Consider the following 22,693-nt stretch of genomic DNA (forward strand, 5'->3'; position numbering starts at 1 on the left):
ACATTCACACACAGTGAACATCCATCACATACACCACACCACACATACCAAGTACACATTGCACACATCACACCCACAACATACATATAGACACACACAATATATACATATCACACACATACACGCACACACACACACACACACACACACACCCTCCAGGGGAGTTGCACTCATCCTTTCCGGTCTTCTGAGGACATTGGGACAGTCAGTGAGGGGATGCACGGTTAATATGGGGGAGAAGTGTTAAGTAAGATAAGCACGTTCTCGTGGAGGTGTGTCTTTGAACAGTGTGTGGAAACAGGGTTTTCTAAGTATATTAACAGCATATATTGCAAAGTGTTGACTAATCCACTGATAGAAAATAAGATTTTCCAAGCATTTCAAAGGCATTTTAACATGCAGTAAATGATTAAAAGTCATTTTTATCTGTAAGTTTTTTCTCTATTAGGCAGCAAGCTGAAAGAGGGAATATTGCCGTAATTACTGCGCTAGCCAACCTTGATGGAGCACTTCCATGTCCCAGGTCCTTCCCTGGGATGTCTTCACGCACTAGCTTATTTGATTCTGATCTCAATTTCATGGTTCAGGTTATGTTACTGTCCCGGCCTTGGAAACAGGGATCTGAGGGTCTGAACAGTGATGCTCATAGCCCAGGGCATGAGACGGCTTGAGAGGTCTTGCCTCTGCTCAGTTTCTCCCCTCAGACTTGCTCTGGGCTCAGAAGTCCTTGGCTGGGTGAGCTGTTGGGAGGGGAGAGAGACACTTCTCATGGAGAGAGGAACTCAGCCAGGGTTTTTGCAGCTCTGGTGGGAAAGGCTGGGAGGCAGAGTTTCTTTCTCAAGCTATCAGTACATTGACTAAGCTCCAGAATTGTTCTAATTTAGACTATGAGAGAACAGAAACAACTGTCGGTCCACGACTCCCTCTGGCCCACGTGTTTGCTGAGGAACAGGCCCAAACAGAGAGCCGAGAGGCTGTGTTTTGATTCCCTTGCGACTTCCTCTACTCCTTTTCTTCTTCATCTGGAGAACAAAGGATAAACCTAGAGCATCTCTAAGGTTCACTCTGGTTTGACAGCCCATAGTCCTGTGACTTTGCTTTAGTGAAATAATCTGGGCGGTCACCGCACTTTTCAATCTTGTTGCTAGTTATGTTTTCTGGGAAGGGGCTATTTGTGCATATGTGCTGTGTTCCTTAAGAGCTGATGGCAAATATACAGTATTCCTGTGCAACCCCCCCCCCACCTCTCCCCCCTCCCCCACTGCTTCTTAGTCAGGTCAACAGTCCTAGTCACTGTCAGTAAACCTTCCATGTCCTTCCCATCCCAGGACAACAAGCACGTTCCTAACTCTTTCTGGCTGAGAAGGCGACCCATCTGTTAGGTAATGTTGAAATGCAAGAGGTGTTCATATGGTCTGGAACACTTCACCCCCTTGTTTAAGTGCCTGACAATATGCTACAAACAAGAGATGAGCATACTGCTTGCTGGACCTGGCCAGACCCTCACACACCAGTCCTGCCTGCTCTGCCTGCTCAGTATCTATGCAGGGACACTGTGTAGGGCCCCTCCCCCAAGCCAGTCTTCCAGTGCCCACACCACACTGCTAGGTGTGTCTCCAGTTTCACATGCCAGAAATGTTTCGACAGGCAGCAGGCCCTCATCCAGCTCCTTCCTTGTTAAATGATTGTACAAACTGTTCATTTTTCTTCTTTTTATTTATTTATTTATTTTTGTTTGAAGGAGAAAAGCCCAGGAAAGAAGAGGAGGGATGGCCCAAGATAATGTTTTTTTTTTTTTTAAACTATACAATCCCTTAAGTTTTCAATCCCACAGTTACTGCAAATATTTTTCTACCACCCAGGTGAAGGCAGGATTCCAGGTGGGGATGGGAGCAAAACCTTCTGCTCTGGGAAGCCCAGATAGTCCCCTCCAGCGCACATCACCCCCAGGGTCTCAGCCTTAGGGGCCATTGGGCTGGGGCCCCCTACTCTTCAGGACAGGGGACTGCTTACTTAGATTGTCTTCATCCTCCGTGTTTGTGGCCCCGGGGCTCAGGTGCTTGAAGGGAGCGATGAAGGCTGACAACATGCTTACTTTGTCTGGAGAGAAAAGAAGAACAGGAAACGCACTTTTGACATCCAGTTTCAGAACAACCCAGGGCTTTCATATGTTCTTTCCTGAGGGTTTGGACAAGGGAGGTGGAAAGGTCGCTTTGGCTTCAGCCACTTCGTTTTGGTTCAGTCTTTTATTGAATTTCTGACAACATTTTGTCAAACTCCCCTCTCCATTCAATTTTAAACTTTATGATTTCTATCTTTCTTCTTTTCTTATTTTTGGCATCTCCCCTCCTCTTGTTTCACATCCCTCACAACTTGAAGTAATCATCTCCAGGGCAACAGCTTGTATGAGCTTACAGGATGCTGGATGGGGCAGGGCTGTCAGACTGAGGTCATTTCACAGACAGCAACTAAAGCAAGTAGAAAACTCCCACAATTAAATGAGCATCGTGCAAATAAAGCCAAGACTATTTCTTCCCATTAGTGGAGAACTTGTTTTGTGAGCTTGGAATGTATGAACAAAATGGACTGAAAGCTGTAAAATACACTTAATGTGCATTTGAGCAGAAGTAGAAGAACGGAGAAGAAGCAGGAGAGGAGAAGACACCGGGTGGGAAGGTGGGGGGTGCGGGGGGAACCAGTGCAGGGCTTCCCGCCCAGAAGAGTTCTTCCTGGAAACAAGAACTTGTCACTGAGGCAGCAAAAGGAATCACAGGGTGCCCTTTGCCTGCAGCCCCAGTGGTGGGCGAGTCAAGTTGGACCAATAGGCATTCTGGTAACCGGGCACCTCTGAGCACAGGACAGGTGGGAGGATGGACCCAAGTAGGAAATGCCACTCGTGACCAATGAGAGATGTTCTTTCCATAGTCTCAGCAACTTCTCTCTTAAACAGAGATCAAAGAATTACAGATTGGACGTAAATTGGGAGATATAAATAATGACTAGTAAGGGGAAAAGCTTCTGATTTTAGAGGTTCCACTGACCACATTTGACCACAGAAGTTAGGAGCACTTGTCCACAGCAGAACTGATGCCCTTGCAGAAGATTCCTCCCCTGTTCTCAGATTCTTGTCTCTCATGGCCCCTTCACTCAGGTCTGCATGATTCATTATATTCCATTAGAATGTTGGCCACATTATTTAAAAAAATGGTAGCTGGAAATGTCACCATTGCTCACCCAGAGTTGCGAGAAAGTCATTCCTGCTCTTCCTGTGGTAGGCTGTCCAGGGCCCTGGTTACCAGGGGTTTGGTTACTTTGCCATGTGGGATACTTTCTGTCTCCTCTGATCCCTGCGGGGGGGGGGGGGGGGTTAGCAAGCCCAGTATTTGCATCAGGCTACCTTTTGTCTGCCTCCCTCATCAGAGAGAAGGGCTGTTGGTAGCACTCCCGTTTCAACAAATGTCTAAATGTGATGTCCCAGGACACTGGTAACTAGTGGTTTTTATATGCAGCTAGCCTGCAGGCGTCCAGACCCCAGCCTGAATCCTGCTCTTTTTCTTCCCATTATGAGCCTGTTTTCTCTTTAGCCAAGCTTCCCAGAGGCCAGGGGAGTTCACATTGAAATTCATTCCGGAGCCTGTTAACAGCTGTTGTTTCCAGTAGGGACGGGTAACAATATAACGTTCACTCAAAGAGAACCATAAATAACTCAAATACAAAACGCTTGCTCCTTCTTCATTCCCGGAACAAGAAGAATAAGCCGGGGAGGACTGGCTCTCCCCGAGCCTGCCCGGCCCAAGCTAATTTACTACCAGGGAATGAAATCTCTTGCTTGAGTTATAATTTCATTAAGGGAGCCCAATAATATTACACAAAGAGTGTGAAGCTCAAATGATTTAGTCTAGAGCATCTCAAAATGAAATTACAATTTTCTAATAAAACAGGGCTACCAGCCCAACACCCACAAAAACACACTAAGCCATTTCAGAGCTAACCTGAGCAAAACTGTGAGATATTTAAAGATTGTTTTAGATCCATCAGAATACTTGCTTTTTAGGGTTGTCAGATTTATTAAATAAAAATGCATGACACCTAGTTAAAAATGAGTTTTAGATAAGCAATATACACTTTTTTTATATATTCTAATATTGGGACATACATCTATTAAAAATATAATTTTAACTGAAACCTAGATTTAAGGTAAAAGACTGAACAGACATTTGTCCAAAGAAGAAATATAAATGGCCAATCAGCATATGAAAAGATGCTGAAATTATTAATCATTAAGGAAATGCAAATCAAAATTACAATGAGATGCCCCTTCACACTCATTAGGATGGCTATTGTCAATAAGATAAGAAATAATAAGTGTTGAAGAGGAGGTGAAGTTGAAACCCTTGTGCTACTGGTGGGAATGTAAAATGGCTCAGCCTCCACGAAACCAGCCATCCCACTTCTGGGTACGTACTGAGAAGAACCGAAAGCAAGGATTACAAAACACTTGTACGCCAATGTTCAGAGCAGCAGTATTCATGATTGCTAAAAGGTGCAAACAACCCAAGTGCCTGTCAATGGATAACAAAATGTGCTATATACACACACAGTGGACAATTATTCAGTCATAAAGAGGAAGGAACTTCTACAAGAGGCTGTACCATGAATGAAACTGGAGGACATCTTGTATGAAATAAACCAGAAACAAAAAGACAAAATACTGTATCACTTCACTCATATGAGGTCCCCACAGTAACCCAATACATAGAGACAGAAAATAGAATGGTGGGTTCTGGGGACTGGGGGATGGTGAATGAGGAGTTGTTGCTAAATGGGGACGGAGTTTCAGTTTCAGGAAATAAGGAAGCTCTGTGGAAGTGTGGTGGTGATGGTTGCATACAGTGTGATATACTTAATGCCACTGAACTCTATACTTAAAAATAGGTAATATAAAGAAAAAGTGGTTAACATAGCAAATATCATGTTTTATATACTTTACTACAATGTAAAAAAATAAAAAAATAATTTAAATTTAATTGGATGTCCTATACTTTATCTGGTAACCCTATCTCTTTCGTGCCCTACCAACTTACTTCTCTTTCTTCCAGCATGGTGGATTTTAGATGTCATAAGCCAGCTGAAACAAATCAGCCCAGACAGAACAGGGAGCCAGTGGAGCTGCCAACCGCTATCTGGTAAGTCAGTTCTCCTGAAGCTTCAACTATTCTCTACTACCCCTGCTGCTTCATGAAATAAAAAGTTGTTTCTAAGTAAGGACGGACCACATCTTTAGAAGATCATTAGAAAAGAGAGTGAGGAATTGCATTTTTATTTAGAAAAATAACAACAGAAGCTGTTTGATGCCAGCACCTTTTTTGATAGTTCTTTTCTTTTTTTTTTTCATTTTTTTGTATTTTTTTTCAAAGTTAGAAGTGGCGAAGCAGTCAGACAGACTTCCACGTGTGCCCGACTGGAATCCACCTGGCATGCCCACCAGGGAGCGATGCTCTGGACATCTGGGGCACTGCTCCATTATGGCTGGAGCTATTCTAGCACCTGAGTTGGAGGCCATGGAGCCAACCTCAGCGCCTGGGCCAACCTTGCTCCAGTGGAGCGTTAGCTGTGGGAGGGAAAGAGAGAGATAGAGAAAAAGGAGAGGGGAAAGGGTGGAGAAGCAGATGGGCACTTCTCCTGTGTGCCCTGACTAGGAATTGAACCCGGGACTTCCACACACCATGCCTATGCTCTACCACTGAGCCAACTGGCCAGAGGCCGATAGCTATTTTCTTTATTCATGTTTGCCAGTTTGGCTTCTGTGTCCAATTGATCCAAACTTGAGCAGAGCTCCAATATTCAACCACTTCTAGTCTTTGTGTTTTTACAGCCATCTCATGAAACTCTGATTCATACAGGTTTTTGATGAAGAAATGGAGGTTGTGCTTTATTTTACTCAATTCTGGATGTTTTGGGTTATGCAGAGAGAAGATGGTTAACAGAATCGCCTGCACTTCTGGCTGCCTCCTCGCCCTCTCATTGTAGGTTCTGTAAGAAGGAAAGGGGTTTTTCTGGGAAGGTGGCTGGATAGTCCCTGCTCCTCAGCTACTTGTGTCTGTGGCTATTCAGCTGGGGCCCAGAGAATATGACGAGAACCAGATGGAAAGTGACCTGAGAGAGATGCAACCAGTTTGGACCGGCCCTGGCACAGGACAGCGTCAGTGCTATCCTCCTACCAAGAGTCATTTTCAACATCCACATAAATCAACGGAATAAAATAGAGAATTCGGAAATAGAATCACACCTATATGATCAATTGATTTTCTTTTTCTTTTTTTTTTTTTTTTGATTTAAATTTACTTGTTCTTTATTTTAAATATTGTATTTGTTCCCATTTTGGGTTTTTTTACTTTAAAATAAGATATGTGCAGAGTGCCTAGGGATTTGTTCATAGTTTTTTTTTTTTGTTTTTTTAAATAAATTTTTATTAATAGTAATGGGATGACATTAATAAATCAGGGTACATATATTCAAAGAAAACATGTCTAGGTTACCTTGTCATTAAATTATGTTGCATACCCCTCGCCCAAAGTCAGATTGTCCTTCGCCACCCTCTATCTAGTTCTCTGTGCCCCTCCCCCTCCCCCTAACTCTCCCCCTGTCCTCTCTCCCCCCACCCCTGGTAACCACCACACACTTGTCCATGTCTCTTAGTCTCATTTTTATGTTCCACCAATGTATGGAATCATGTAGTTCTTGTTTTTTTCTGATTTACTTATTTCACTCCTTATAATGTTATCAAGATCCCACCATTTTGCTGTAAATGATCTGATGTCATCATTTCTTATGGCTGAGTAGTATTCCATAGTGTATATGTGCCACATCTTCTTTATCCAGTCTTCTATTGAAGGGCTTTTTGGTTGTTTCCATGTCTTGGCCACTGTGAACAGTGCTGCAATGAACATGGGGCTACATGTGTCTTCACGTATCAATGTTTCTGAGGTTTTGGGGTATATACCCAGTAGAGGGATTGCTGGGTCATAAGGTAGTTCTATTTGCAGTTTTTTGAGGAACCACCATACTTTCCTCCATAATGGTTGTACTACTTTACAGTCCCACCAACAGTGAATGAGGGTTCCTTTTTCTCCACAGCCTCTCCAACATTTGCTATTACCCGTCTTGTTGATAATAGCTAATCTAACAGGGGTGAGGTGGTATCTCATTGTAGTTTTGATTTGCATTTCCCTAATAACTAATGAAGCTGAGCATCTTTTCATATATCTGTTGGCCATTTGTATCTCTTCCTGGGAGAAGTGTCTATTCATGTCCTCTTCCCATTTTTTTATTGGATTGTTTGTTTGTTTGTTGTTGAGTTTTATGAGTTCTTTGTAAATTTTGGAAATTAGGCCCTTATCTGAGCTGTTGTTTGAAAATATCATTTCCCATTTAGTTGGCTGTCTGTTTATTTTTATATCAGTTTCTCTTGCTGAGCAAAACCTTTTTATTCTGATGTAGTCCCATTCATTTATCTTTGCCTTCACTTCTCTTGCCATTGGAGTCAAGTTCATAAAATGTTCTTCAAAACCCAGGTCCATGAGTTTAGTACCTATGTCTTCTTCTATGTACTTTATTGTTTCAGGTCTTATATTTAGGTCTTTGATCCATTTTGAATTAATTTTAGTACACGGGGACAGGCTGTAGTCGAGTTTCATTCTTTTGCATGTGGCTTTCCAGTTTTCCCAACACCATTTGTTGAAGAGGCTTTCTTTTCTCCATTGTGTGTTGTTGGCCCCTTTATCAAAGATTATTTGACCATATATATGTGGTTTTATTTCTGGGCTTTCTATTCTGTTCCATTGGTCTGAGTGTCTATTTTTCTGCCAATACCATGCTGTTTTGATTATTGTGGCCCTATAATATAGTTTAAAGTCAGGTATTGTAATGCCCCCAGCTTCATTCTTTTTCCTTAGGATTGTTTTGGCTATTCGGGGTTTTTTATAGTTCCATATAAATCTGATGATTTTTTGTTCCATTTCTTTAAAAAATCTCATAGGGATTTTGATGGGAATTGCATTAAATTTGTATATTGCTTTGGGTAATATGGCCATTTTGATTATATTTATTCTTCCTATCCAAGAACAAGGAATATTTTTCCATCTCATTGTATCTTTTTCGATTTCCCTTATCAATGCTTTGTAATTTTCATTATATAGGTCCTTTACATTCTTTGTTATGTTTATTCCTAGGTATTTTATTTTTTTTGTTGCAATCGTGAAGGGGATTATTTTTTTGAGTTCGTTTTCTAATATTTCATTGTTGGCATAGAGAAAGGCTATGGACTTCTGTATGTTAATTTTGTATCCTGCGACCTTACTGTATTGGTTTATTGTTTCTAATAATCTTTTTGTGGAGTCCTTCGGGTTTTCGATGTATAGGATCATATCATCAGCAAAAAGTGATACCTTTACTTCTTCTTTTCCAATATGGATGCCTTTTATTTCTTTGTCTTGTCTGATTGCTCTGGCCAGAACTTCTAGCACCACGTTAAATAAGAGTGGAGAGAGTGGACAACCCTGTCTTGTTCCTGATTTAAGGTAGAAAGTCCTCAGTTTTATGCCGTTTAAAATGATGTTGGCTGATGGTTTATCATATATGGCCTTTATCATGTTGAGATATTTTCCTTCTATACCCATTTTGTTGAGAGTCTTAAACATAAAATTGTGTTGTATTTTATCAAAAGCCTTTTCTGCATCTATTGATAAGATCATGTGGTTTTTGTTCTTTGTTTTGTTGATATGGTGTATTACGTTAACCGTTTTGCATATGTTGAACCATCCTTGAGATTCTGGGATGAATCCCACTTGATCATGATGTATTATTTTTTTAATATGTTGTTGTATTCGGTTTGCCAGTATTTTGTTTAGAATTTTAGCATCTGTATTCATTAGAGATATTGGTCTGTAGTTTTCTTTCTTTGTGCCATCCTTGCCAGGTTTTGGTATGAGGGTTATGTTTGCCTCATAAAATGTGTTTGGAAGTATTGCTTCTTCTTCAATTTTTTGGAAGACTTTGAGTAGAATAGGAACCAAGTCTTCTTTGAATGTTTGATAGAATTCACTAGTATAACCGTCTGGGCCTGGACTTTTATTTTTGGGGAGGTTTTTAATAGTTTTTTCTATTTCCTCCCTGCTGATTGGTCTGTTTAGGCTTTCTGCTTCTTCATGACTCAGTCTAGGAAGGTTGTATTGTTCTAGGAATTTATCCATTTCTTCTAGATTGTTGTATTTGGTGGCATATAATTTTTCATAGTACTCTACAATAATTCTTTGTATATCTATGATATCTGTGGTGATCTCTCCTCTTTCATTTTGGATTTTATTTATTTGAGTCCTGTGCCTTTTTTCATTGGTGAGTCTTGCCAAGGGTTTGTCAATTTTGTTGATCTTTTCAAAGAACCAGCTCCTTGTTTTATTGATTTTTTCTATAGTTTTTCTGTTCTCTATTTCATTTATTTCTGCTCTGATTTTTATTATCTCCTTTCTTCAGCTGGTTTTGGGTTGTCTTTGTTCTTCTTTTTCTAGTTCCTTAAGGTGTGAAGTTAAGTGGTTTACTTCGGCTCTCTCTTGTTTGTTCATATAGGCCTGAAGTGATATGAACTTTCCTCTTATTACTGCTTTTGCTGCATCCCAGAGATTCTGATATGTCGTATTTTCATTTTCATTTGTCTGTATGTATCTTTTGATCTCTGTGCTTATTTCTTCTTTGACCCATTCATTTTTTAGAAGTATGTTGTTTAGTTTCCACATTTTTGTGGGTTTTTCCCCCTCTTTTTTGCAGTTGAATTCTAGTTTCAAGGCTTTATGATCAGAAAATATGCTTGGTACAATTTCAATTTTTCTAAATTTGCTGATATTGTCTTTGTGGCCCAACATATGGTCAATTCTTGAGAATGTTCCATGTACACTAGAGAAAAATGTATACTCTGTTGCTTTGGGATGAAGTGTCCTGTAGATGTCTATCATATCCAGGTGTTCTAGTATTTCATTTAAGGCCACTATATCTTTATTGATTCTCTGTTTGGATGACCGATCTAGAGCCGTCAGCGGAGTATTGAGGTCTCCAAGTATGATTGTATTTTTGTTAGTTTTTGTTTTAAGGTCAATAAGTAGCTGTCTTACATATTTTGGTGCTCCTTGGTTTGGTGCATATATATTAAGGATTGTTATGTCTTCTTGATTCAGTGTCCCCTTAATCATTATGAAGTGACCATTTTTGTCTCTGAGTACTTTTTCTGTCTTGTAGTCAGCATTATCAGATATGAGTATTGCTACACCTGCTTTTTTTTGGGTGTTGTTTGCTTGGAGTATTGTTTTCCAGCCTTTCACTTTGAATTTGTTTTTATCCTTGTTGCTTAGATGTGTTTCTTGTAGGCAGCATATAGTTGGATTTTCTTTTTTAATCCATTCTGCTACTCTGTGTCTTTTTATTGGTAAGTTTAATCCATTTACATTTAGTGTAATTATTGACACTTGTGGGTTCCCTACTGCCATTTTATAAATTGCTTTCTGTTAGTTTTGTATCTAGTTTGATTCTACTCTTTTGTTTTTCTGTCATTTGTTTCTGTTTGTTTGTGTTCCATACTTCTTTCCTCTGTTGCTACCTTTTTTAAGTCATGTGTTTTTGTGGTGGTTTTTTCTAGGGTGGTTACCATTAAGTAATGAAAAGGGTACCTACCATATTCATTGTAGTACCCTATCTTATAAGTATTTCTGCACTTCATCGTCCTTTGCTACTGTTAATCTCCATTCTCTCCCCCCCCCTTTTTTTCCTTTGTTGTCACAGTTTAAGTTTGGTTTTATTGTGTTCTTGGTGGAGCTGTTACTTGTGGTGTTGTTTTCTTTTGTTCTTTGAATCTGGTTGGAAAACCCCCTTTAGTATTTCCTGGAGTGGGGGATTTCTCGTGATAAATTCTCTCATCTTTTCTGTATTTGTGAATGTTTTTATATCTCCTTCATACTTGAAAGATAGCTTTGATGGGTATAGTATTCTTGGGCTGAAAGTTCCTCTCTTTCAGGGCTTTAAATATTGGGGTCCACTCTCTTCTAGCTTGTAGAGTTTCTGCTGAGAAATCTGATGATAATCTAATAGGCCTTCCTTTATATGTTGTACTCTTCTTTTCCCTGGCTGCCTTGAGAATTTTTTCTTTGTCATTGGTTTGTGTCATCTTTATTATGATGTGCCTTGGAGTGGGTTTGTTGGGGTTAAGAAAACTCGGTGTTCTGTTTGCTTCTTGAATTTGAGGCTTTAGTTCTTTCCACAGGCTTGGGAAGTTCTCGTCTATTATTTGTTTGAGTATATTCTCCATTCCATTTTCTTTCTCTTCTCCCTCTGATATACCTATTATTCTTATGTTATTCTTTCTGATGGAGTCAGATAATTCCTGTAGGGCTTTCTCATTTTTTATTATTTTTGAGTCTCTTTCTTCTTCTCTCTGTTGTGCCTCAAGTTGTTTGTCTTCTATTTCACTAATCCTATCTTCAACCTGGGCTGTTCTGCTAGCTAAGCTTGTTACCTCGTTTTTCAGCTCGTGAATTGAGTTTTTCATTTCTGTTTGATTTGTTTTTATAGTTTCAATTTCCTTGGTAATATATTCTTTGTGTTCATTGAGTTGTTTTCTGATCTCCCTATATTGCCTTTCTGTGTTTTCTTGTATATCTCTGAGTATTTTTAAGATTTCTATTTTAAATTCTCTGTCATTTAGCTCCAAGGCTTCCAATATGTTAAGTCTTTTCTCCATAGATTTTTCCACATCTATTTGTGTTACCTCTCTTTCTTTTGTATCCATAATATTCGATTTCCTCTTTCTTATTGGCATCTGAGGGTGGTCTTGTTGATAGCACTAATTAGAATTAATAAAGAGTAAAAAGTAAAAAAAAAAACAAAAAAAAAACAACAAAGGGTAAAACACCCCACAAAAAAAAGCAGTAATAATTTATTATTTCCCCCTTTTTTTTCTTTCTTCTCCTCCCCTCTTCTCCCCTCCTCAGGGAAATATCGTGCCTATAATGGAGGGCCTGGTTTGCGGTGAAGAGTTCAAGGGGAAAAAAAAAAGGGGAGTAGGGACCTACTAAATGCAAAAAAAAAAAAAAAAAAAAGGAAGAAAATCTTAGACAAGCATAAGTTGATCTGCCTGCGGGTGATGGTCAACTAAGAGATATAATGAGAGGGATAAGAGGGAACCAGAAAAAAGGACAAAAAAAGGAATAATAAAGAAGAAAAAAATAAAAATAATAAGTAAAAATATGTTGTATTAAGTGGAGCAAAGACCAAATACAATGGAGACCTTGGGTTGGGAGGGCCCAAAATGCCACAAAAATAAACTAACAAGAAAAAAACAAAAACAAAAGCGAAAAAGAAAAATAAAGCCAAAAAAAACCTTGAGTCCCAAATTAACTAATTTGTTCGTGATTGAGGATTAAATGGGAGGAAAGTAAAACGAGAAAAGAAAAAACGAATAGAAAGGAAAAAATAAGAAAAAGAGAAAAACGAAGGAAGAAATAAAAAAGGAAGAGAAAAAAAACAAAATAAAGCAAAAACAAACAAACAAAAAAAAAAACAAAAGAGGAGAGAGTGAGAGTTAAGTGTCCTGGAGTATAACCCCAAAGGAGGGTGAGGATGAAGAAGAGAAATAAAATGTAACACTTATGGGTAGTGTAGTTCAAGAAAAGGGAAGCATAAGATGGGCAGAAAATAGAAGGACCGAGGTGGAGGAAATAAAGGCAATAAGATAGAAGAAACAAACAACAACAACAACAAAAAAAATTAGTGGAACAAGTTGTAAAGTCTGTGGATTTTTCTTGATTTTGAGATGTTAACTTCTTCCTTTTTCTTTTCTCTCCCTCTTCCTGGTCGGTGACTCTGTACCCCAGGCTCTGCCCCTGTGTCACATTTAGGTAGGGATTTGCAGTTGATGGGATTCTATGGCAGTGTCATATAATTGGCTTTAGTCTTGCTGGTAGTCAAGGCTTGTTGGCGTTTGCAGGGTCCAACGATGAGAGAGTTTGCTTTCGTGGATTCTCTCTCCTAATCCCCCCTTCCTGAATTAGCAGCCTGTTGATCCAGCTATAAGGCTGCCACTGCTTCTGCCTGGGGAGTAAGAGGCTCAAAGATCTGGAAAATCCCCACTCTATCCACACTCAGTGCAAGGCTTTGGGAAGGGCTCTGACAGTCAGGGCCTCCAGTGTAATCAGGCGGGGGTGGGAGTCAATTGTTGTCAAGGTGACTGTTCAGTGCCTAGCATTCAGTTGGACCTCTCAACCCAGGCTTTCCACACTTTGTAGCCTGTTTTGGCTGGTAAGAAGAGGCACTAGTCTCTGCTTGCGACTAGTGTGGTATAGATCTTATTATCTGCCAAGTCCTTCTTGTTAGCGTTTATCCCTGAAAATGGAGGCTCTATCAATCAGAAGTTGCCCCCACCCCTTTAGCGAGAGGCACTAAAAAATATCATGCCTCTTGTCTTGGGTCGGTGAACTGAGAGAGATCTTATCAATTAGAACCGAGGGTGCGCAGATTTCACGGGTTAAGTTAATTTCAGTAATTGGGTCGCAGCTGTGCTCCCGAAGGTATTTCAGGCTGCCTGCGCGCGCCCCTTTCCCAACGCTTGATTGTTAGCTTGAATGGCTGGGTGAGGTGCCCCGCCCGCGGAGAGAATCTCCCAAGTAGGGAATACCGCCCTGGGGCCTCTCCCGCTCCCCGTGCGCGGGCCGCTGGGAACGTTAGCGGTGCTCGGTCTGCAATGCTCGGTCTGCAACCAGACCGGGCGCGCGCCAGCGGCTGCTCGCCGCTCCGGAGTGTGGGCGGTGCTCGCTCTGCAACCGACCCGGGCGCTGCTTGCGGCGGCTGGCGGCGGCGGCTGGCGGCGTCTGCTCGCGGCTGCTGCTCGCGGCTCCCGAGTGCGGGATGACTTACCACAGGCGCACTTCCTCGCGGCTTGAATGAACGTCCCTGTGGTAGCTTCCTCCACACCCTCGTCTCTCAGATTCAAGTGATAACAGTCCTTTTGCTTTCAGTTTGTGTGGAACTCCGTAATGCTCCGAAGATAAATTTTCCTGTTTCTAGTTGATAAGTTTGTTGTGATTTTGGGGAGATCTGTCGGACGCGCTGCTCACGGCGCCATTTCCGTGACGTCACCTCGATCAATTGATTTTCAATTCATTCTAGCATTCTAGCTCAGAATCAGAAACATCCCCAATGTCCATCAACAGAAGAATGGAGAAATGAATTCTGTTACATTTATTCAATGAAATTCTATCAACAACAGAAAAATGATTGAAGTCTTAAAATACCTTATGATACAGATGAATCTCTGAAACATTATGTTGAGCAAAAAGATCTAGGAGCAAAGACAATGTGCTATGTAACTCCATTGTATGAAGTTCCAGAACAGGCAAAACTACTCCTGGTGAAAGCAGTCAGTCATCTGGCTGCCTCTGAGCATGCTCACTGTTGGGAGAGGCACAAGCGGTCTTCCTGGCATGATCAAAATGTTCTATGTTTAGATTGAGATGAGTTTCATGTGTGTATGCATTTGTCACTGACCTGTAACATATTTAGTTTGTACCCTTTGCTGTATGTGAAATACACTTCAATTATTTAAAGATATTAAAAGATGAAAAACATGAGTGAACAAGAAAATAAATGATGAGAAGCAGACATCAAAGTATTTAATCTAGAAAAGAAAGTAAGAAAAGCAAGGATGGAACAAAATGTTATTCAATCTATAGTGAAGAAAATTGAGGATGCTAGAGATCTAATATATATCTACCAAGAAAGTAAGCTTTGTTTCTTGCTTATTTTATAGATTTGAAAGCTCAAATATATTAAAAAGGTTTTGACAGTCTAACAGGAAAAATTACCATCTCAAAGATAAGCCATCCTCAGATTCTTATCAAGACAATTGTATGTATCAAGCAAGGGAGAGAGAACTAGTGGGTGGGAGTGAGACTCAGAATGTGGGGAGATGGAGTCAGACTTCCGAATGTTAGGCCCAACCACACCTGCTTCAGGAACCCAGGGTGACTCAGTTTACCCAGGATGATGACTTGAGAAATTGTAAAAAGGTCAACATTTTTGGAGCCTACTTTTGTGAAAGCCATTGCTTTCACAAACTATTTTGTTTATAAACAATTTATCAAACAGTTTTTAAAAGGAAGATGAAAAATTAAAAAAAAAGTCATTTGGTGTGTAAACTCGTCAGTTATCCAGAAAATCCATGCATGTGAAAGAGTGTATTTGCTAGAAATTTTAAGAAAATCTGTAATTTAAGAGCTTATCTGTGACTACCCGAAGGAGTTGAAAATTTATGTCCACATGCAAAAATCTGCATAGCGATGTTTACAGCAGCTTTATTCATAACTGCCAGAACTCACAAGCAACCCAGATATGCCTCAGTAGGTGAATAAACTCATGAGCTTAAAGCAAAACCAAAACTAAACCAAAACATTCTAATTGCTAAAATATCCAAGGACTTGATCTTATACTCTGCTTCCTGAAAAGCACTAAATATTTCATGGAATAGGTTATTTGAAGAAATTGCACACCTTGAGCATTTTGTTTCTGTTCTTATTTCAACAACTTAAAGTCAGGTTTTGTCCTATGTCTGTCTTTTGTAGGCCACACACATTCTACATCTAGCTCAGCTGAGCTGTCTTGAACATTTACGTAACTCGAAAAGAAGGTGACAGTCGGAAGCCACAGAACTCTGTTGGTACCTTTGGGCTACAAACCTTAGCCTCTTTTATAAGTTCCCTTCTTCTGTTTTCTCTTTGCCCAGATGCACTCTGACAGATGGCCTCCCTCAAGCTTGACCCACTTTCTTTCAAAACCGTATATTCTAATCAAACCCAGGTATGTGTTAACAAATGCAGCTTCTACCCAAACACGAACACAAATCAGCTTGAACAGGTGGGCTACGCTGGGAAGCACAAAAATAATTACCCTCCATGCAGGCAGGAGAAAGGAATAATGTTTTGGAGTACAGGTAAAGAATTTTTCTCACAGATTTTCAGGAACACATATTATACCAAACACTGTTTTCTAGCTGCCATCCTATGGACCACGCGGGGGTGTTCAGTGGGAAAAAGGTTCTGAGTCTGCACTGAGCTTCGTAACATGAGAAGGGTTTGATTTTTACAAGAAGGTGGAGATCTCTCAGACAGTTTCCAGATGGATGAAACTCATGAACTTGGTTTGAAAGATTCCAAGTGAACAAGCTGCCAGCACGCACTAGGTTATCCCTTCATTGTTAAGGGTTGAATTGTGCCCTCCTCCAAAATTCATGTTGAAGCTCTGACTTCCAGAACCTCAGAATAAAACTATATTTGAAGATGGGTCTTTAAAGATGCAGTTAAGTTAAAATAAGATCTTTAAGCTGGGCCCTAATCCCCTAGGACTAGTGTCTTGTAGGTAGCAGAGATCAGAATGCAGACACACACAGAGATATGACCATGTGAGCACACAGGGAGAAGACAGCCATCTCCACACCAAGGGGAGAGGCCTCAGAAGGAACCAGCTCTGCCCACACCCTGATCTCAGACTTCCAGCCTCCAGGATGTGAGACAATAAATGTCTGTTGTTTAAGCCGCCCAGCCTGTGGTATTTTTCATGTTGGCCAGAGTAGACTAATACATTTAGAGAACAAATCTTTATTGAATGTGGATAATCACACACACAGTTAATAATTCAAGGTCTGAGGTTAAGAAGAGATAATGCAGAAAGAGGCCATGGGGACCACGTGTCAGGGAGTCATCTTTCAGGAAGAGACTGGTTAGCTGAGACCTAATAACTGATAATATTATCTACCATTGATTAAGCACAGACCATCTTTGATCCAGGTAGCCTGGGTTCAGAGCTGATAGAGTAAGTATAGGTTAACCGAGTTAAGGGAAGGGAAGTCACTCAAGGCAAAAGGACCAACATGGGCAAAGGCTCTGAGAAGTCCCCCAGGATCTAGTAAAACTTCTGAAACTTGGCGACACTGTCTGAGTGGCTCCCCACTACCTTGGGTATGAAGCCTTAGGCGGTAATATAGGACTTGACTCTGAATTGGGGGCCCCAGGAGACAAGCACGTAAAACTCTGGATTGTGAGAAATGAGCTGGAGGGAGGGTGGGGGCCAGAGAAAGAGAGAGAGAGAGATGTCCTTTAAGATGAGTCTGAAACCCAGACATGGTCCTCAGAAGAACCTCACACTTGCTCCATGGGATGACCAACACTTGGTTACTGAGGGGGCACAATGGTCAGTTCGCACCTCAGGGTGGACACACGGCAACCTTGGACAATTAAACAGAGATTCTTTCCTCCTATTTCCCTCTGCCTTGGATAGGCTTGGGACTGGTTGTGAGATGGTACATTTCAATCTGGACTATGTTGAGTTTCACAGATTGAGAATGACCTGAAGTCATGGGCTCTGCCTGGGAATCCCTGAGGGATAGTAAGGGAGGAAGGAATAGACTGCGGTGAAAAGGAGAAAAATAGAAAAAACACACTAATTGTTCTGTATTTCTACTCCAGGCAACTGAAACTTGAGAAAGAACTGGTGAGATTTGCTCTATGAGGCCCCACATGCTGCCTTGCTGCCCGGAGAGTAGGAGTGCTTTTTCATCCTTTAAAGACCCAAAGGGAGTCTGGGAACATATGACTTGTCAACTCCCCTTCAAAGTTCCTCAATTGTGTAGGAAGTAATACCCAAATGAAGGTTGCTGTAAGCTCCTGACAGCTCTGAGAGCTACAAATAACCACAAGTGAATATACAACTTCTAATTCATAGGAATTAGAAGCATGGTTCTCAATGAGCTGTTTGGCAAAATTAGGGGTGTCTTAAGAAATCCATCCTTTTCTCACGGTTTAATTTCTAAGTCATGTTGTTCTCTAGACGGCTCTCCTTCAAAGTCACAGCACTCAGATATTCTTGTACCAACCTGGGACATGTCCCAGGGTAGATTTTCTGATAAAATTATGATCGTGGTGTCATGAGCACTCTTGTAGACCATATAGAGATTTTGGCTTGACTACGTATGTCACATTACAGTGAAATTTGGTTTAATTTGGAAGTAAAGGGGGAAAAAACCTAAGAACAAACAAGCTTACACCAGATTGCTCTATGTCTTCTTCCTGACGTGAATGGCAGGCAAACACTCGGATGGTTTGGCAAGTGATTGACAGAGCAAGGTGACTCTTTGCAAGAAAGTGTATTTAAATACAAAATACATCCAACAGTGTGTGTTAAGACTTCACTTAGACTCATAGCTTTCCACATTATCTGCCAATGTACTCAGTGGCTTTGCCAAGTCTAAATGATTTTCATTTTATGCTTCATTTGGGAATGGATGCATGTAGAAAGTGGATGACATCGTTTTCTAAGTTGGTTTAGCATCCTCCATGAACTTTGAGGTGTGAGGGCTACTTTAAGTTCTGTCACTTTACTGCTAGGACAGTAGGTCATGCAGGATGATCAGTGGTTTCAGATCTATCGACCATCTAGCCTGGACGTGATTGTATGCCGATTCTCTGTTTGGGGCACAGAAGGTCCACCCCAGGAACAGATAATGTGGTGAGGTGAGAAGGTCAGAGTTCAGCAGTTACACTATTTGAGGCCACCAGACTCTGAGACCAGACAGAAAAGTCTGCAGCTTCTTCTAAAAGATTTTTCTTCTACTACCAGTATAATCGAGGTTCACTGGAGCCACTCCTTCAACAGACAACTTCTGAGGCAGTCCACATGCCAAATGCATGGCCGGGTGGCAATCTGTTTTTGGTTGTAACTGCATTCTAAAATTTTCTGGGAAGTTAAGAAATTGGCAAAAATTAGAGATCTCTTCAGTGCATGTCTCAAATTGGGAAAATAGATGTGTTCTTGCTTTATTTAACTCATTATCCACTTGCCAGTCCTCACACACTGATGCACACAAAATCACCCTCATGACACTCACTTCCATATACACTTCCCCTTTCTGAATTTGGAGAAGGACACTGCGTCTCATATAGAAATTCCTCACAGTCTGGGGACATTCTCCTTCTTAGCAGTCTGTAGTGGCAGTCTCTCACCTGGGACAAGGTTGAGGTCAGCTTCAAAGAGTTTGAGACTAAAAGAACAACTTTATCGTGTTTATCTCTGATGCAGTGAGTTGTTGTTCCCATTGCCAGACTGTTTGTGGGAGTTAAGAGCATTTTTAGTCAGAGAGAGCAGGTGGCCAAGGGCTCCAGTGATGGATTAAAGAGAGGGAATTTAAGGCTGAAATGAAGAGCTTCCATTGCTTACTTGGCTCTGAGGACCAACGAGTCAACGAGTAAGTCTGGAAGAGTTGCTCGGGCTGTGATTTTGGTCAGGCGTTCTATTAGAAAACCAGCTCAAAGCTGGACAACCTCACGAAATGAACATTAACCTCACAGACCTATTAGGTCCACTGAGGACTGTGGTTAGTGAACCACTGAGATAATGAAAAATTTAAGTCTCCACATAGTAAGTGCTAATCCTACATTGGTTTTAAATTTCTTGTCTCTATAGACCAGTGGTCCCCAAACTTTTTTGGGCCACAGACCAGTTCAATGTCAGAAAATATTTTCACGGACCGGCCTTTAGGGTGGGATGGATAAATGTATCACGTGACCGAGACAAGCGTCAAGAGTGAGCCTTAGACGAATGTAACAGAGGGAATCTGGTCATTTAAAAAAAATAAAACATTGTTCAGACTTAACTATAAATAAAACAGAAATAATGTAAGTTATTTATTCTTTCTCTGCAGACCGGTACCAAATGGCCCACGGACTAGTACCAGTCTGCAGCCTGGGGGTTGGAGACCACTACTATAGACATGTTTCCCTCCAAAGTCCTTCTTCAATATCATTGGTTCCTTATAGGTCCTGTAGCCTCCTTGCTTAGCATCCTCTTACCTCCCTGCTCTCTTTTTTTTGGAAATGTGTTAAATTCAAATACTTTTATTTTACAATTCGATACCCTATTACTTCCCATCTTTTTTACACTAGAAGCTTCAACTGTAAATCATTACTCTTGTCAGTCAGTGAACAGCTGCATGAGTGTCTGATCACTCACTCTAGCTTACCAGGTTCCTAAGAAGCTCCAAAGCTCTAAGTCATGTATTTGTGGTGGTCAATTTTATGTGTCAACTTGGGATGCTATAGGCCAGGAGTAGTCAACCTTTTTATACCTACCGCCCACTTTTGTATCTCTGTTAGTAGTAAAATTTTCTAACCGCCCACTGGTTTCACAGTAATGGTGATTTATAAAGTAGGGAAGTAACTTGATTGACTTTATAAAATTTATAAAGCAGAGTTACAGCAAGTTAAAGCATATAATAATGATTACTTACCAAGTATTTTATGTCAGATTTTTGGCAGAATAAATCTTTATAAAACAACTTACTATAGTTAAATCTATCTTTTTATTGATACTTTGGTTGCTCTATTACAGCCCACTATGGAAGCTGGAACGCCCACTAGTGAGTGGTAGGGACCAGGTTGACTACCATTGCTATAGGCTATGGGATACTCAGGTATTTGGTTCAACATTATTTCTGGGTGTGCCCATGTTAGTGTTCCTGTAAGAGATCAGCATTTAAATTGGTGAACTAGGTAAAGTAAATAGCCCTTTCTAATGTGGGTGGGCCTCATCTAATCCACTGAGGGCCTGGATAGAACATAAGGTGGAGGAAGGAAGGACTCTCACTCTGCCTGGCTCTTGGATTGGGATGTCCATCCACTATTGCTCTCCTGGTTCTCAGGTCTTCAGACCCAGAATGAAGCCTTGGAATCTACAATATTGTCTCCCCTGGATTGTCAGAACTTCCAACTATTCCACCTGGGTCTTAGCTTGCAGATGGCAGATTGTGGATTTTCTCAAACTCCACAATCAAGTGAGTCAATTTCTTACAATCCACCCCACCCCTTATTCTATTGGTTCTGTTTCTTTGGAGAACCCTGACTAATCCAGCACTCATATTCCTGAAATAAGGTTCTTTTATACACTAGCTATCACAGCGTAGTAGAGCCCAGCTGTCAACTATAGCTATCTCCTCCTCTTCATAACTCATCCTTTCCCCACTCCTCACACCATAGTAGTTCATTATTGTCCAAGTCCTGGAACTTGTGGGAATTGGGTGTATACTTCAGAGAGCACTATTCACTGCCCTGGATGGTGGCCAGTGGGAGAGGTATCTTTAACTTTTCTTAACATGTACATATCTTTTTCTATTATATGGGGTGCATTTCTTCATTTGAGTGTGGAGTCTGGGCATAGTGAGGGTGGGTTTTGGTGAGCAGCATCTCCATAGCTTTGCTGCCTTGCTCTGCTTTACCCAGCAGATGCTCAGTGCTAGTCTACCCACTGTGCCCGGACCAGCCTCAGTCAGTCCCTGTAAATATGGTGCAATTATTAATGACATTTGTTCATTCACAAGAGTGGCCCAGTTTGGACAATCAAGCATTAGGTCACCGACCTGACTAACAAAGCTCTCATTTGGAGGAGGGTAGCCTCGAGGCAGCCACACTCCTTAATTTCTAACTCCCTTCTGATTCAAAAGCCAAATCCCTCTTTTCCAACAAGACATTATACTGGATTGTTTTTAGAGGCATTTCTGAGTCCATCTGTTCAAACTGGATGAGTGTCTCCTGTCAAGACCTAGCATGTTCAGTCTGACCTATTTGCTACCACCCACCCAGGGGGCCAAACTGAAGCCCTTGAGTCACTCTGAGTCATCTGTTTTCCTTTCTTCGCATGTTAAGTGGGTCTCCCAGGTCTCTAGAGTATTCATTCCTCCTGGCCATTTCTTACTTGCCCACCCCTGCTCTTGCTGCGTTTGTTCTCATATGGGTTTCTGCAGTGATCTTCCATCTATTATATATCACCCTCCTCATCCTCCTCATCAGCAGCACAGGGCTATGTGAGAATTAAATGAGATGGGCATGGTGCCTAACATGTGGCACACTCAGTTCAGTTAGCACTGACTGGTGATCATGTTGACTAACCTCACACATTTCATAGGATATAATCACTCTTTTCAACCCTTCAGGTTTACAGTGATATTTGTTGCCTCTAGATCCATTGGATCTAGTATTGTTTTTATTTTATTCTCTAACATTACTTTTATTACTTAAGGTATTGAATTGAGCTCATTCGACTACTAGAAGTAAGATGTTACAGAGCCTGCAGCGGGTTACACTGTCCTCCATTTACTCTGACAGTGGACTCATTGTCAACAGAAATGTGTCCCTCAGCGCTATTGGAAGTTTGCTAATTTATCATCTCTTATATGAATTAGATACTCTGTAAGCAAAAAAAGAACACCGGTCACATAAGTCATTGTCTAGACTAAGGTCAAAGTGTTAACATCTGAATTTATAAATCTAAATTTAATTATTTCCCTTTAGAATGGAACTTCTGGCTAATGTATGAAGAAAATATTTATTATTGTTAAGTTCCCTAATAGACTGGTAATTTATGCACCATTTTAGGCCAAGTGAGCACTGCTAATTTATCTTCCCAGAGGTTAACCACAAGATTAACAACCTTCTGTTGTTTCTTTTTTCTTTTCTTTTCTTTTCTTTTCTTTTCTTTTCTTTTCTTTTCTTTTCTTTTCTTTTCTTTTCTTCTTTCTTTTTCTTTCTTTCTTTCTTTCTTTCTTTCTTTCTTTCTT

General features: G+C 40.8%; 1 protein-coding gene across 2 annotated transcripts in view; it reads right to left on the reverse strand.

Annotated features, from left to right (window-relative positions):
- The window catches only part of ADARB2 (adenosine deaminase RNA specific B2 (inactive)), a 472,028-nt gene that overhangs the window by 163,446 nt on the left and 285,889 nt on the right, over positions 1-22,693 (reverse strand). Inside the window, exon 2 of one of the 2 annotated variants that reach the window (XM_066385233.1) lies at positions 2,014-2,100. The exons of the other annotated variant lie outside the window; for it this stretch is intronic. Within the exon in view, the coding sequence (XP_066241330.1) occupies positions 2,014-2,100 (87 nt within the window). The remainder of the gene's footprint in view (positions 1-2,013; positions 2,101-22,693) is intronic. 2 annotated transcript variants of the gene reach the window in all.

Source organism: Saccopteryx leptura, chromosome 5 (genome assembly GCF_036850995.1).
Source record: "Saccopteryx leptura isolate mSacLep1 chromosome 5, mSacLep1_pri_phased_curated, whole genome shotgun sequence".
Classification (NCBI taxonomy): domain Eukaryota; kingdom Metazoa; phylum Chordata; class Mammalia; order Chiroptera; family Emballonuridae; genus Saccopteryx; species Saccopteryx leptura.